General features: G+C 39.7%; 2 protein-coding genes across 2 annotated transcripts; one reads left to right on the top strand and one right to left on the bottom strand.

The window, feature by feature from the left end:
- The first annotated feature begins 2,182 nt into the window (after positions 1-2,182).
- LOC131408707 (olfactory receptor 51I2-like) lies at positions 2,183-3,145 on the top strand. Its single transcript, XM_058545756.1, has one exon. The coding sequence runs from the start codon at positions 2,183-2,185 to the stop codon at positions 3,143-3,145; it is 963 nt and encodes a 320-aa protein (XP_058401739.1).
- A 9,693-nt stretch (positions 3,146-12,838) lies between these two features.
- On the bottom strand, positions 12,839-13,792 carry LOC131408710 (olfactory receptor 51E1). The gene has a single exon (XM_058545759.1). It carries the CDS (start codon positions 13,790-13,792, stop codon positions 12,839-12,841), a length of 954 nt encoding a protein of 317 aa, XP_058401742.1.
- Positions 13,793-14,074: the final 282 nt, after the last annotated feature.

Raw genomic sequence — 14,074 nt, 5'->3', positions numbered from 1 at the left:
AAGGAGGGCAAAGATGAAAGCATATTAGGCAGATAGAATGAGTGGATGAGAAGACGTCCATCAGCTTTACTCTTATGCAGATCATCCAACAATAAGGCTGTAGATACACATGTGTCTGCAGGAGCCCCCATTACACTTCTCAAAACAGGGTATGGATAGACCTAAATACTCAGGATTCATTGTTGACATGTTCAGAATCCATTTTTCAGAAATTTAACCGTACTCTGGAAATATCTTCTACATCCAGTCATCCATAAATCAAACATATTTCCAATTCTCTAATGCATCATTGACTGTGATAGGATCTCAATCACTCTCCACTTAAAAGTCAGCTACTGATCCTAGTATCTATCTGGAGGATAGGGGAACAGAACATTTCTTTTACTTCCTTTTCTTTCATGAGTTGATAGGCTTGATTATTCATTCTGACATTTATTTATTCAAACAAGCAAATATTGACTGAGAATCTACTCTGTTCCAGGCACTGTGCTATGCAAGAGCTATGTGTCAGCAAATAAAACCATATGGCTGCTGTACTCATGGACCTTACAGTCTAGTGAAAGAGAACAAAAACTTTCAAGGAAAGAAGCACTCATAAAATTTTAAAATGTCTTGAGTGGTGTAATGGAAACTAAGAATGTGTGGTGTAAGGATAACGGATGGGGTATGTGGCTCAGGGCACCTACTTACTGAGGATCATCTCAAATGGTTGTCTGAGAAAACGATATTTAAGACCTAAAGAAGAAGGAGCCAGCTATGTGAAAAGCAAAGAGAGGAGTACAGGAGGAACACGAAAGCCCCAAGAGAAGCAGTAACTTGGCTTATTTAAGAAATTGAAATAAGGTCAGTGTGGCTAAAGAATATTGAGCAAGAGATAGTCTATTATGTGATAAGAGTGGACAGTTAGGTGCTAGACCATAGGGATCTGTAGGCCATATCACAAGCCATTACCAGAAAGCATTGGTGAATGATTGAAGGGTTTTAAGCAGGAAAGTAATATAAACCAGTCACTTCCTTGAACCTCAGTTACATCATCCTTAAAGCAGGAATATTAATCCTTTCGGGGTCTGCATCACAGGATAACTTTGAAGATTAAATGAATAATTTATAGTAAAAGATTTAGAGAAATGCAAAGTGTTAGACAATACAACAAAAATAACAAAAATCAAGTCTGTGGTGCTTTGTGTTTGACACAATTTTGCACATACTTTGTCTCATCTAAAGAAGAGGTCACAGTGAAGAGTCTTGGATTTGGAATCAGACAGACCTGGATTCAGTGTTCAGGACTACAATATATGAGCCATTCATTCAGATGTCAGCCACTGCAGTGCTTGAGTCTCAGTTTCCTTATCTGTATAATAGGAGGGGAAAGATGGCCTTGTCCAAAGTCTCTGTTCATTCTGAGTATGGAGAAATTCAGTCAAAAATGCTTCAGCACAAATGAAGCAATTTATTATACACCAAAAGTGTTTCAAACAAAAGTCAAAGCAAGAAAAACATGTGACTTTAGGAAGAAGTGTTTCAAGAAGTGTAAAGCCATCTCCATGGGTGATGGAAGAAGCAGCTTCTCACTCTCTCAGACTCTCTCTTACTAGACTGCAGGAACTCTCATTCTTGCTTCTCTCTGCATATATGATTCAATTATTCTTATCTCTTTCCAAATAGAATTTTCCTTTTCTTCCTATGCACATGGAAATAACACATCTTCAATTTGAGCAATAAGTAGACAATGACTAGATCCTCTGAACTCCAATTACTATTTCCTGGAAGGGAAATCTCATTCTATCAGCTAAACGGGAGGTAAACTATAGGGATGAGGAACTTTTGCAGGATAGATAAGACTGTGTAGAAGTGACATGACTCTTGAGGCCCAATCTTGCAGTTGAGAGGGACCAGGTATTAGAAAAGAAATTTATGATTTTTATAATAAAATGAGAAAATCTCGGCAAACGCACTAGCGTAGTACCTGGAATATAACATAATAAGGAGTCAGCGAAGATTTCAATTGTTATAGTCATTATATTTTAAACATATCAGTAAATGGTACAACCAATTATGGAACTTGATTTGTAGACTTTGGATCCAATAGTAGATTGCTCTTTCCTATCATCCTGTATCCTCTCAGTGTCTACCCAGATTGAAGAAGTCACGTCTTTCTGGACACCTCATCCCTCCTCCAAGGATGATCCCTTCCCAGTCCTATGGCAACATCTCCTTCTTCCAGCCACCTGCTTTCCTGATGCTTGGAATCTCAGGGCTGGAGGCCATTCTTGGCTGGATCTCCATCCCCTTCTCTGCCATGTACCCTGCAGCCCTCACTGGAAATGGCTTGATCCTCTTGGCTGTGAAAAGGACTCCCAACTTGCAGCAGCCCATGTACTACTTCCTGTCTATGCTGGCCTTCAACAATGTGGGCCTCACCTTGTCCACACTGCCCACCACCCTGGCTGGGCTGTGGTTTGACCATCGGCTCATCGGCTTCAATGCCTGCTTGGTCCAGATGTTCTTCCTCCACTCCTTCTCTGTGGTGGAGTCCTCAGTGCTACTGGCCATGTCGTTTGACCACTTTGTGGCCATCTCCAACCCCCTGCGCTATGCAGCTGTCCTCACAAATAATGTCATCATCAGGATTAGGCTGGCGATTGTGGCCCATGCTCCCTTGTGCCTCTTCCCTGTGCCATTTTTTATTAAGGGCCTAAACTTCTGCCTTGACAATAACTTCCTGTCCCACTCATTCTGTTTCCACCCTGACGTGATGAGAAAAGCCTGTGCCGACATAATCATCAATATAAACTATGGGCTCTATGTGGTTGTGTCCACTGGAGGCATAGACCCCCTGCTCATTGTCTTATCCTACACTCTCATCCTGCACATTGTCATGGGACTGGCTTCTCCCCAGGAGTGTATCCGGGCCCTCAACACCTGTGTCTCCCACATCCTGGTGGTCTTTGTCTTCTTTATTCCAAGTATCACCATGTCCATGACCCACCGTTTTGGAAGGCACCAGCCTCACATTGTACGTGTTCTTGTTGCCTATGTGTACTTAATGGTGCCCCTCCTGCTCAACCCCATCATCTACAATGTCAAATCCAAGCCCATCAGGGAGGCGATGTTCAGGGTGCTGAGAGGGAAAGTCCAAGGCTGATGAAACTGTGCAATATAACATGATCTGGGTACCATAAAAGAGACTTGCTGTAGCCTTGTAGGAACCTGCTACCCTTAGCAAGCAGTGAAAATTCCTAATCTGTGCTAATACAGTGGGAAGACCATCAGGTTTATTCACGTTACAAATTTATGTTCACCATTTACTTTGTACTGGAAGCAGTGCTGAGGATTAAAGACTGAGAAATGTATTAAACATAGTCCTTTCTCTCCAGAAACTCACAGTGTTGTGCCAGGATAAAGGCATGTAAAGAGTACACAAGCAGAATATAGACTTATAAGTACCATAATAAAGTTCTGTACAAGAGATTACTAGGGCCTGCAAATTGGTAGTTGCCAGAACTTGCCTGGGAAGATCAGAGAAACCTCTACAAATGAGAGAATGCTTCTTATTTCATCTTGAAAAATGTGTGGGGTTTTTCTAGGCAAAGCAGGAGTTGAGTAAGAAAGGGAAAAATCTAGGAGAAAAGAGCAACATGTAAAAAAGGCTCCATATTTCGAAGAAGTAAATGTGTTTGTGGAAAGAAGAGCATTCCTGCACTTTATGTCTCTGCCACCTGTTATATTTTTATAGGGATGACTGTGGCACAGAGTTTGAAGAGAGAGTGGTAGGGACTGAAGCCAGAAATATAGGTAGCCAAATTGCGCAGGATTGAACATACCATGCTAAATAGTTTGGTTTCTACCTAATTTATACAAATAATTTATTAAATATTTTTTACTATAAAATAAGTTAGGAGTATGAATTGGAGGTTAGAAGTATGTTGGCAAGACTGGACTTATGGGCAAGACTAGAACCAAAAAGACCACTTAAACCAAACCAAAGTTTGGTTTAAACTTAAACCAAAGTTTAAGCCCTTATCTGGTCTCAGGCTCTTCCTAGACTCCATGTACTCTGTCTGCAACATTCTCATCCCCCTATCTACCTACATCAATATTTCTAGCTACCTTTCTCTTTTGTCAAGTATAAACCTCATTTCTCAGAAAATCCTGTCTAATTATTTACTGACTGTATTTGTCTCCTGCACATATGCAATAATTTGTCAAAGTGCCAAAATATACTCAATGCCTAGTGGTGTTCCTGGAATAATGGCTACTCAATAATTCTTTTAAATGTTTACATGAATTGAATGGGGAAAAGGGCAATGGATTAATTAACTTAAGAGATAATTTGGAGACATGGACCTACAGGGAAGCTCTGATCTTTCAGGGGAAAGAATACACACAAATAATTGCAAAAGTTTGTGAAAAGATTTCCAGTTGAACCTGGGTAGCTGACCTGGAGGTATAAGAAGTGCAAAACAACCGATTGACTAAACCAAGCCCTCTCACCTAGTGGAGGTTTCCTAGTTTTTCACCCTAGGGGATCTCGCAGGCCCTTTTCCCAGAATTGATGCCCTTCACACCTCAGTGAAATACTCTGGCTCCATAAAGAGTTTTTGTAGGAAAAAAAAAATTACAATCCTAAAATTTATTAATATATTTCCACCCGAGTGTATCTTCTTACATAGTGAAGCTATAAGGAGATGTGTATCTTTCTTCTTACCTCCCTTATCACCACTCCTCCCAGAAGTGTGAGGTTCCATATCACAAGATCTGAGTATATAGTGTCTGCACTGGGTAGATAGAATTATGTGTTACAGTGGTTATAAACATAAACTTTAGAGTCAGTAAACAAACTTTACTCAAATTCTGTCAAACCTGTCTCATACTTATCAGCTATTTAACTTGGAACATTTCACCCCTCATGTACTGTATTAACAAAGATCTTTTTTTTCCTAGTGATCCCTATGTGCCAGGTACTCTGCTAGGTGATGAAAATAAAATGGTACCAAAACCAAACTTGATTCTTCTGGAAGGAATGCACATTAATTAAATATCTCTGATGACTTCTATCACCAGCGTCAGAAATGTCTCTCCTTTCAAGGGCTTATGTGATTAGATCAAGCCCACTTGGATATGAACCCCTATCTTAAGGTCAACCTTGCCATATAACAACACAGTCACAGGAGTGATATTTCACCATATTCAAAGGTTTGGGGAACTAGAACAGGAGATTTTTGTGGGACATTTAGAATTCTGCCTACTACAGTGACTAAGTAAATGGATTAATTAATGGATGGCTCTATGAAAGTACACAATAAGGGTATCTGACCTGTTCAAAGGGATCAAGAATGCTTTTCTCAAGAAGTAATAATTAAGGTGATGTCTGAATGTTGAAGAGAAGTTAGCTAGGAAAAAGGAAGAGTGAGTATTTAGGGGAAGGTATATTAGGCAAAGAAAACCTTATCTCCAAAGAGCTTGTAGAAGAGGAACCATGGTGCTATAAAGGAATGGAATGAAAGGCAGTGTGACTGGAAGTCCAAGAGCACAGGACCTATGGTTCAAGATATGTCTGAAAACATAAATGAGGACCAATCAGAAATATAGGAAATAATTAGTGTTTTAAGCAGGGGTGAGGGTGGTTTTGACATGATTATATTTATTTTAAAAAGATCATTTTATATTGTTTTGTAGAGAACAGATTAAATTAAAGCCATAATACATGAAAATTTATCAGTTAGAAGGCCACTGAAATAGTTAAGATGAGATTTACTGGAAACTTGGACTAAGAGAGTGGAGATGCAGATAGAGAGAAACAGATGGGTTCAAAGTTATGTAAGATGTAGAAATTATAAAATTTGATTTTGGATTGCATATAAACGCTAAGAGAAGAAAAGGGAAGGGCCAAGGAGGACTGCTAGGTTTGGGACTTGCACTTCAGGGGAAAGGGTGGTGTGAGTAACTGAAATATGAAACCTGAAGAGAGGAACACAGTTGGGTAGAGAATATCAGAGTTTGATTACGGACTCTTTGATCCCAAACTCCCTTGGAAGTATCCAAATGGCTAGATTACACAGGCCATTAAACTTACAGGCCTAGAGCTCTAAACTAGCTAAATGGTCTAGTCTAGAGATAAAACTGAAGTCAAGATATGCAGATGGCAATAGAAACCATCAACCCAAGTGTGGTTACATAACAAGTAAAGGCCTGATACTAGGCCCTTTTATACCATATTCTCTCATTGGGAGGCGTAGAACGTATGTGCAAAAGAAACTGAGAAGTAGTATCTAGAAAGATAAGACAATCAAGAGTGTGATGACACAGAGGCCAAAGGAAGAAAATGTATCAAGAAAGAGGGAGTGGTCAACTGTGTTGAATGTTGTTGAGAAGTCAGGGAAGACAAGGACTGAAAACCTCAGGCACACAGAGATCCTTGATGATGATAGTGAAAGCTCTTTTGATAGTTTGACCAAGGGCAAAGTTATCTTGGAGCAGTGGAAGAGTTAGATTAGAGATGTATAAGTGAAGATATGTTATACATAACTTCTCTAAGAGATTTGGCTATGAAAGGGAAGAGGTAAAAAAGGAATATAGGATCTAGGCAGGTTTATACTTATGGTTGTCATTGTTGTTTTTAAGGAAGAGACTTAAACATAATAAATGCTAGGAATGATTGAGAGTGAGTTTGGATATTCAAGAGTGAAAAGGAACAATAATGTAAAGTTCCTGGAAAAGTGAGAGGATATTGACCCAAAGCAAATTAATAAAGCTTATATGAGATTCAGTGTGGTGTCATCTTGATTAATAAAGACTTTGTAATAATTATGCTACCATAAGGAAATATCTTCTATTTGATAAATTCATACCTCTAGTGTTTTCTCTGGAAGAATAAAGAGTAGTCCTACCTGAGCCCTTAACTCACTAGGTTGTATTTCCTTTAGTTTTTAATCTATTCAACAACTAGTTTTTAATCTATTTATTCAACAACTAGTTTTTAATCCATTTATTCAACAACTATTTATTTAGAGTTGTATTTACAAGGCTAGATTACTTTAAGAACAACAGAAATATGTTCAGAGACTTGACACTTTAGTAGTTTATTTTTCATTTATTCAACTGCCTGGTGCAAATACGGGTTGGTGGAAGGTTGCAAGTGGGAGAAGTTTGACAGCACATAATTTTTAGGAACTCAAGCTGCAGGTGGTTTACCATATGTAACACATGGCTTCACGAGTCACATTTGATGTCACATGAAAGTTTATACATGGGAGGGTTTTTTGATTCAGGCACAGAAGTGGCCATGTCACTTCCACTCATATTGGAATTAATGACTAAAATTTAATCATACCCAACTCAAAGGAGGCTAGGAAATGCCTAGCTGTGTGTCCAGGACGGGGAGGAAGTAGGTTTGGTGAACAGCAATGTCTACCATAAGATTCTACTATGCCCTAAGCACATTGCTAAAGGCTGAGGATTCAGTGATGAACAAATTGAATGAAACAGTGCCCTCATGTGATTACATATAGGCCAGCAGCAAATACAGGGACTAAATAAGCATTTCCAGTCACGGTGAGTATTACAAAAGGAGAAGAAAATGTGTTGTGGGAATACATATCAGGGAACCTGAGGATTGAAAAAGGAAATAATCTCAATCACATATAAGATCATGTTTCAGTGTTTGTTATTTGGCTTTCTTGGCCAACACTGTTTTCATATCATACTAAAGACAAAACCTCTTAGCCCTTGGAAATAGCCCCCTCAGAAACAGAGCTGCCTAATTCTTATGCTTCTAAAGCCAATAATTACTAATTATTTTTAACTAAATGAAAATAAAACATCAAATTTGTGGGATTCATGTCAAGCAGTACTTAGAGGAAAATGTATAGCACTACAGCACCTAAATAAGAAAAAAATATCCCAATAACCTCAGTTTCCACTATAAGAACCTAGAAAAAGAGGAGGAAATTAAATCCAATGTAAGCAGGAGAAAGAAAACAATAAAGAGAGGAAATCAACAAAATAGAAAAAGAAAACAATAGAGAAAATTAATGAAACAAAAATCTGTTTTATTGAAAAAGCAATAAGATTGATAAGCCTCTAGCCAGACTGAACAAGAGAAAGGAAAAAAAAAAAAGACACAAACTTTCAATATCAAGAATGAGAGAGGTGACCTCACTACAGATGCTACAGATATTAAAAAATTATAAGAGAATATTATGAACACTTTTATGCCAGTAAATTTGACAACTTTTAGATGACATGAAAAATTTCTTGAAAGACATAAAACCTTCTATATCTGGATCAAAAAAGGACGATACTTCTTTTCCTCCTTCTTAGAGTCTTTCTTCTCATCAACTACGTTTTCTAAAGATACTTTCTCTGGGTGATTTTCACTAGAAGGAATTTCTATCTTCCCAATTCTGCACTCCCTACCTTTGGAAGCGTGGCTTCCCTCCAGTGGTATACCTATATTTTAATACAGAACAATGATCCATCTGAACAGCATAAAAATAAAGGTAAGGAAGAGATTTCCTCTCAATCGCGATGATAAAAAAGAGGAAAAGGAAGAATTAGAGGAGGAGAAGGAGGAAATGAGTTTAGAAGAAAGTCAGTGCTCTGGAAACATCTGGGAAGGAGACACTGGAAGAACATCTCTACCTCCAATACAAGTTACTCTGGAATGTATGGTCTAAAGTGGACCTCCCCCACCCACCCTAACTCTGCTCTACAACTTCAGTGGCAGAAATAAAGAAAGGATGCTTTGGGGTCAGGGAGCAAGCTTACATAGTTATTGCTGCAAGAATATGTAGTAACTGAAAGCTCTCTAAAGTCAGGTTCTCTGTTCTATTCTTGTCTGTAGCCCTAGCCCCCCATTATAGTATCTTACTTTATTATATTTTTTCCATAAATATTTGTTGCATAAGTGAATAAACAAATGTGTTGATCAGCTGATGCTGGCTAGGGACACAGTGAAATGGTGCCACCTGCCTCAGCACTGACTCTTCTTATACCCTCTTTCAGGAATGTCCATTTCTCCAAGTGACTCCCTTGCCTGGCAGTTTCCGTGGTGAAGTGTGACATTGACAATTGCATCCTCTTTTATGTTCCCATTTCAGATCTCCTCCAGATTCCCCATGCCCTCATTCTTCAATTTTCTTGGAGTTAAAAGCCCTGCATCACTGTTGGCTTCCTTAGGGGTAGAAAAGGCAGACTACAATCTGATTCTGCATCAGCTTCATTCCCTCTGGATCAAGTCTAAAATAAAAAGTTATGAGATGCCAGCCGAATGGACAAGAAGTTTGAACACCTTGTTTAAGATGTTTAAACAATGAACATAAACTCTGAAGTCCTAAACCAATGGCATAATATGGTCCTTTTCCAAATTCAGGTCCGCCTATCTCAAGAAGACCAGACATGGTGGAAGGGGGTGTCCTTCCACGTGTTATGTCCATTACATCCAAGGAAGTTTTAGCTCAACTCAATAAAAGGAGTGACATAAGATACTTTATTAATTTGAATAGATATGACTCAGCAGTCTCACTCAAACTTTTCTGAACTGGAAATGGTCCAGTTCTAAAGTATGTGCCAAGAGGTATGGGAATGCTGAAGAGAGAATATTTCTCTTGGCCTGATGAATCATAAAGAGCTTCATTTTATAAGGTGTTACTAAAAAGAAAAATGGCAAAAGGCAATGCAGACAAAGAAAACATGGTGAAACAGAGGCTTTCAAAGTGCATGAAATCAATGAGAGACAGTAAATATTATTAAGTAGCTGACAAACATAGTATGTGGAAAAATTAGAGATGGCAAAATAAGATAAAAACAGGTGGAAAAGAGAAAAGAAGGAGCCCACTGACATTCTAAGATGTTTGAACTCTACATGGGAGGCAATAAAAGACCTTTGATGGATCTTAAGAGGGGAGTTAGATAATCAGAGTGGTATTTGGAAAACCTCCTGCAAGCTACATGGGATTTAGGACTAGTGCCCAAGATGTTCAAGGCAAAGATACCAGTACGGAGGTTATGGTAATTGTCCAAGCAAGAGGTGAGTATCTGGACTAGAGCATTGGGCATTAGAATGGAGGACGCAATACATGTTTATGAAACATTTCCAGATAAAACCTAAAAAATTGAGCAAGTGACTTATAGACTGAGATTTAATATTATTCAGACCTCTCCAGGACCCAACAAAGGTCCACGTGGCTGAGATGGTAGGGTCAGAGACAGAAATATTCAAACAAAGGAAATGGGGAAGGTAAAAGGATGCCCATGTAAAAGGCATATAATGAAGGTCTTTGTCCAGAACATACCCTAACCTCCAGCCAAATCCCCTAATAGAGGCAGCTTCTCCTCATTCTAGTCCTTAACTCCAGGCCCTTCCAGGGGCCCAGTGAATATTCATGAAGTAAGTCACCAGAAATCTGATCTAGAAGTTAGGATATTCCTGCTATAGTTCTGTCCCTGTATCTGGCATTTAGTACTTACTGAGAAACACAAGGAAGGTGGTGGTAGGGGTAGTGGCGATGGTGATGGTGGGTGTGTGGGGGGGTGTGTATGTGTTTTTACACTCACAAAACCATTAAGTCATTTAGGATCAAAACCATGAAACTTTATCCTGAGAATTAACTATCATAGACTTGAAATCTCTTCTAAAATCTAGGATAATGACTGCATCTCTAGAGGAAATTTAAAACGTGTCTGTCTGATTTATCTGCTTATTATTCATCTATCTATATCTCTAATAGGATTCCAGATATAAACAGATACACACATTCATCATATGCCCATACAGAAACATGCACACAAATGCTTATTAAAAATCTGGACAAATAAACACCAAAATGCTAACAATGTTTTTTTCTTTTAAGGTGACAAGGTTTATTGGAGTTTTTATTATATTTTTATTTCTTTTATATTTTCAGAGTGTCTAATATTTTTGTTTATAGTAATCATGTATTGCTTTCCTAAAGAGAAAAAAAGTCTGTCTCTTTCTTTCAATCCCAATGTCAGGGCACTATTGGGCAATAGGCTGATCCTCCATTCAGTCTGTGTTATTCTAGTTTATTGATTCTAGTACTGCTGGCCACCACTCACTTGGGCACGTTAGATTCCACACTGCTAACAATTCTCATCTTCCAGATTCCATTCCAAGAAATCAGCTATGCTCTGTCCATGCCCTCTCTACCAAACAGTCCTGTGGTACTAGCTATGGCTAGAAAACTCTGCCTGGCCTGTGTCATGCTCTCACACCTGCCTCTCACACTCACCTACATCATTTTGGGTCTGACTAGCACTCCCCATGTAGGTGGTGGTCTCATTTCTGCCCTGTCCGTTGCTACTGCACTCCTGTAGTACCCACACCCCTCCTTCCCATTCAGCTTCCTTCTGGAAGTGCTGTGCCTGGCTTGTGGGGCTCCTGGGTGGACCTCTGGGACATATTCATGGTAACTACAGCTGCTAGGGATGCAGGCTTTATTGGCCTCTCCTATGGCCAGTGTCCTCTCCTCAGGGCACTGACGCTGTGGGCTTCCCCTATAGGGCAGCTCAAAGCCCTGGGGATATACGGTGTCCATTTATACGCTCTTCTCAGTTTCTATGAACCCATGCTTGCCTTAGCCTTGCTTCCTGGCTAGCCACATGGGCCATTGGCCCTGCTCAGTCTCATCATGCCTCCTGCTCTTGAGTCCCTGCTCTGTGGTAGACTTGTCATTTCTGCCATGAGCTTCTAAGTGTTCTCAGTTACATTTCTCCATAAAGTGTCTCTCCAGATATCCAGTGAATGTCCTCACTGAAATAGCTAATCATACTATTTCCCAAACTAGCCACTGTTTGGGAATTACTCAAACACATTCCTGCTAGTACTACACAAGTACAGTGGCAAGTGGACCAGGAACTATTGGGATTAAAGCCATCAGCAACATTAACAGGAAATTCCTAAATACAATACTGGATGAGTGAGAAAGGAAATTAAATACTTCCATTATAAAATGCAAGACTCTGGAAATATCTAAGTCACTACCCTATTCGTCTCTCTAACAGTTCCTCCCCACAATATGAGATTGGGAATCAAAGACAAATTTTTCGTGATCTCATGTAATTCACTGATCCCCATTGAACATCAATTTCCCCATTGGTACAATGGTGATACTAATCATATTCTTGCCTAAATAAAAATGTTGATAAGAAAATTAAATAAGGAAAAGTCTAAATGGGCTGTGAAAACTCTCAGAACAGAGTGTGTCATCTTTCACTAATGTAGGTAGCTGTAGTCTTTTCATGGTTTTTCTTCCAATCTTCTTCTTAAAGTCTGGTGCCCAGAAGAAAAGAAATTATTCTCTGTGGAGGTCATTTTGAAGAAGGAAATGCAGGTATATCTCTTTTTCTGAGATCCAATATGGTTAAGGATTCTGAAGAGGAAATTATAGTTTTAAACCAAATTATTTGATGGTATTGTATTCTTGTGTGTATTTTACTTTTGCCATGCTTAATCCTTTGGTAAACATTCTTTAGATATACCACCCTTATCTCAGAAAGCTGCGGACTTGCAGTGCAAGTAATTTAGAGATTTGGACTGAATGGTTAAATGGGAAGTAATAACCCTCCAACCACAACCGCTTCAGGGTTGTAATAATTATATAGAGAGAAGAACTAAAGGGAAAAATGATATTGAAAAATGGAATATATGATTCTGCTGCCCCTATCTACATAGAGATTCTTCAACTAGATTTATCTTTGAAAGGTCCATTGTGTTTTTATTATGGAAGATTTTTTTCCAAATACTATCTCCCAAAATGCTGATATTAATATCTGAATTGAAGAACTTTGAATGAAAAAGAAGTTTGATCACTGACACCTAGGGATCTGAAGTGTGTGTGGTCACATGGAAAAGACGTATGATACGCTGCCGGATCTCCTTTGTCTTCACTCCATAGACGATAGGGTTGAGCACAGGAGGAACAAGCAGGTAAGTGTTGCCCATCATGACGAGCAGGAGGGAGTCATGCTGCTCGCCATAGCGGTGCACCATAGACAATCCAATGAATGGTACATAGAATATGAAAACAGCACACACATGAGAGACACAAGTGCCAAATGCCTTTGCCTGGGCTTCACGTGTCAAGCCCAACACAGTCTTGAGGATAAGCAGATATGACAAGGAGATGAGAAGTGAGTCCAGGCCAATGGCAGAGATGATGACAATGAGGCCATAGATGATATTGACATGGATGTCAGCACAAGCCAGCTTCATGACATCTTGGTGTAGGCAGTAGGAATGGGAAAGGATATTGGAATGGCAGAAAGGCAGCTGTTTGATGAAGACAGGAAGGGGTGCCATAAGTGCAGCACCCCGTACCACAGCAGCCATGCCAATCTTGGTAACACGAGGCAATGTTAGCACAGTGGCATGGCGTAGTGGGTGGCAGATGGCAACATAGCGGTCAAAGGCCATGGCCAGCAGTACCGTGGACTCCATGCCAGATAAGGAGTGGATGGCAAACATCTGCAGCATACAAGCATCAAACTGGATGGTAGTGGAATTGAACCAGAAGATGGCCATCATTTTGGGCATAGATGAGGTGGAGATGAGGATGTCAAGGCCAGAAAGCATAGACAGAAATATATACATGGGTTCATGTAGGCTGTGCTCGGTCCGCACAATGTAGATGATCGTCAAGTTACCTAGCACAGCAATAAGGTAGAGGGAGCACAACGGGAAGGCCAACCAGAACTGAGCTTCTTCCAAGCCTGGGAGGCCTATTAGAATGAAATATGTGGCACTGGATTCATTGCCATTGGGGACCACCATAATGAAGAAGCTGAGCTGTGATCAGTGCCAGGCAGGTAGAAGCTGCAATGCAAAGATAAGCCATTGTCAGATTCTCCAGAATCACAATACTACACTTCTTTCCTTCCACACTGATGTCCTATTCTCTGACCCAAACTCTAACTTCATTGTACATCGAAACTCTGACTCTATTCTAAACTCAATCTAACCATCCTTCATAACTCGACGCCCAGATGAAAATTCACCCAGCCCTACTGACTAACCCCACTCTAAAGTCAATCCTGAAAACAAGTGAAATACTAA

This window comes from Diceros bicornis, chromosome 7 (assembly GCF_020826845.1).
Source record: "Diceros bicornis minor isolate mBicDic1 chromosome 7, mDicBic1.mat.cur, whole genome shotgun sequence".
NCBI classification, from domain to species: domain Eukaryota; kingdom Metazoa; phylum Chordata; class Mammalia; order Perissodactyla; family Rhinocerotidae; genus Diceros; species Diceros bicornis.
This window is presented reverse-complemented; position numbering and strand designations above follow the sequence as displayed.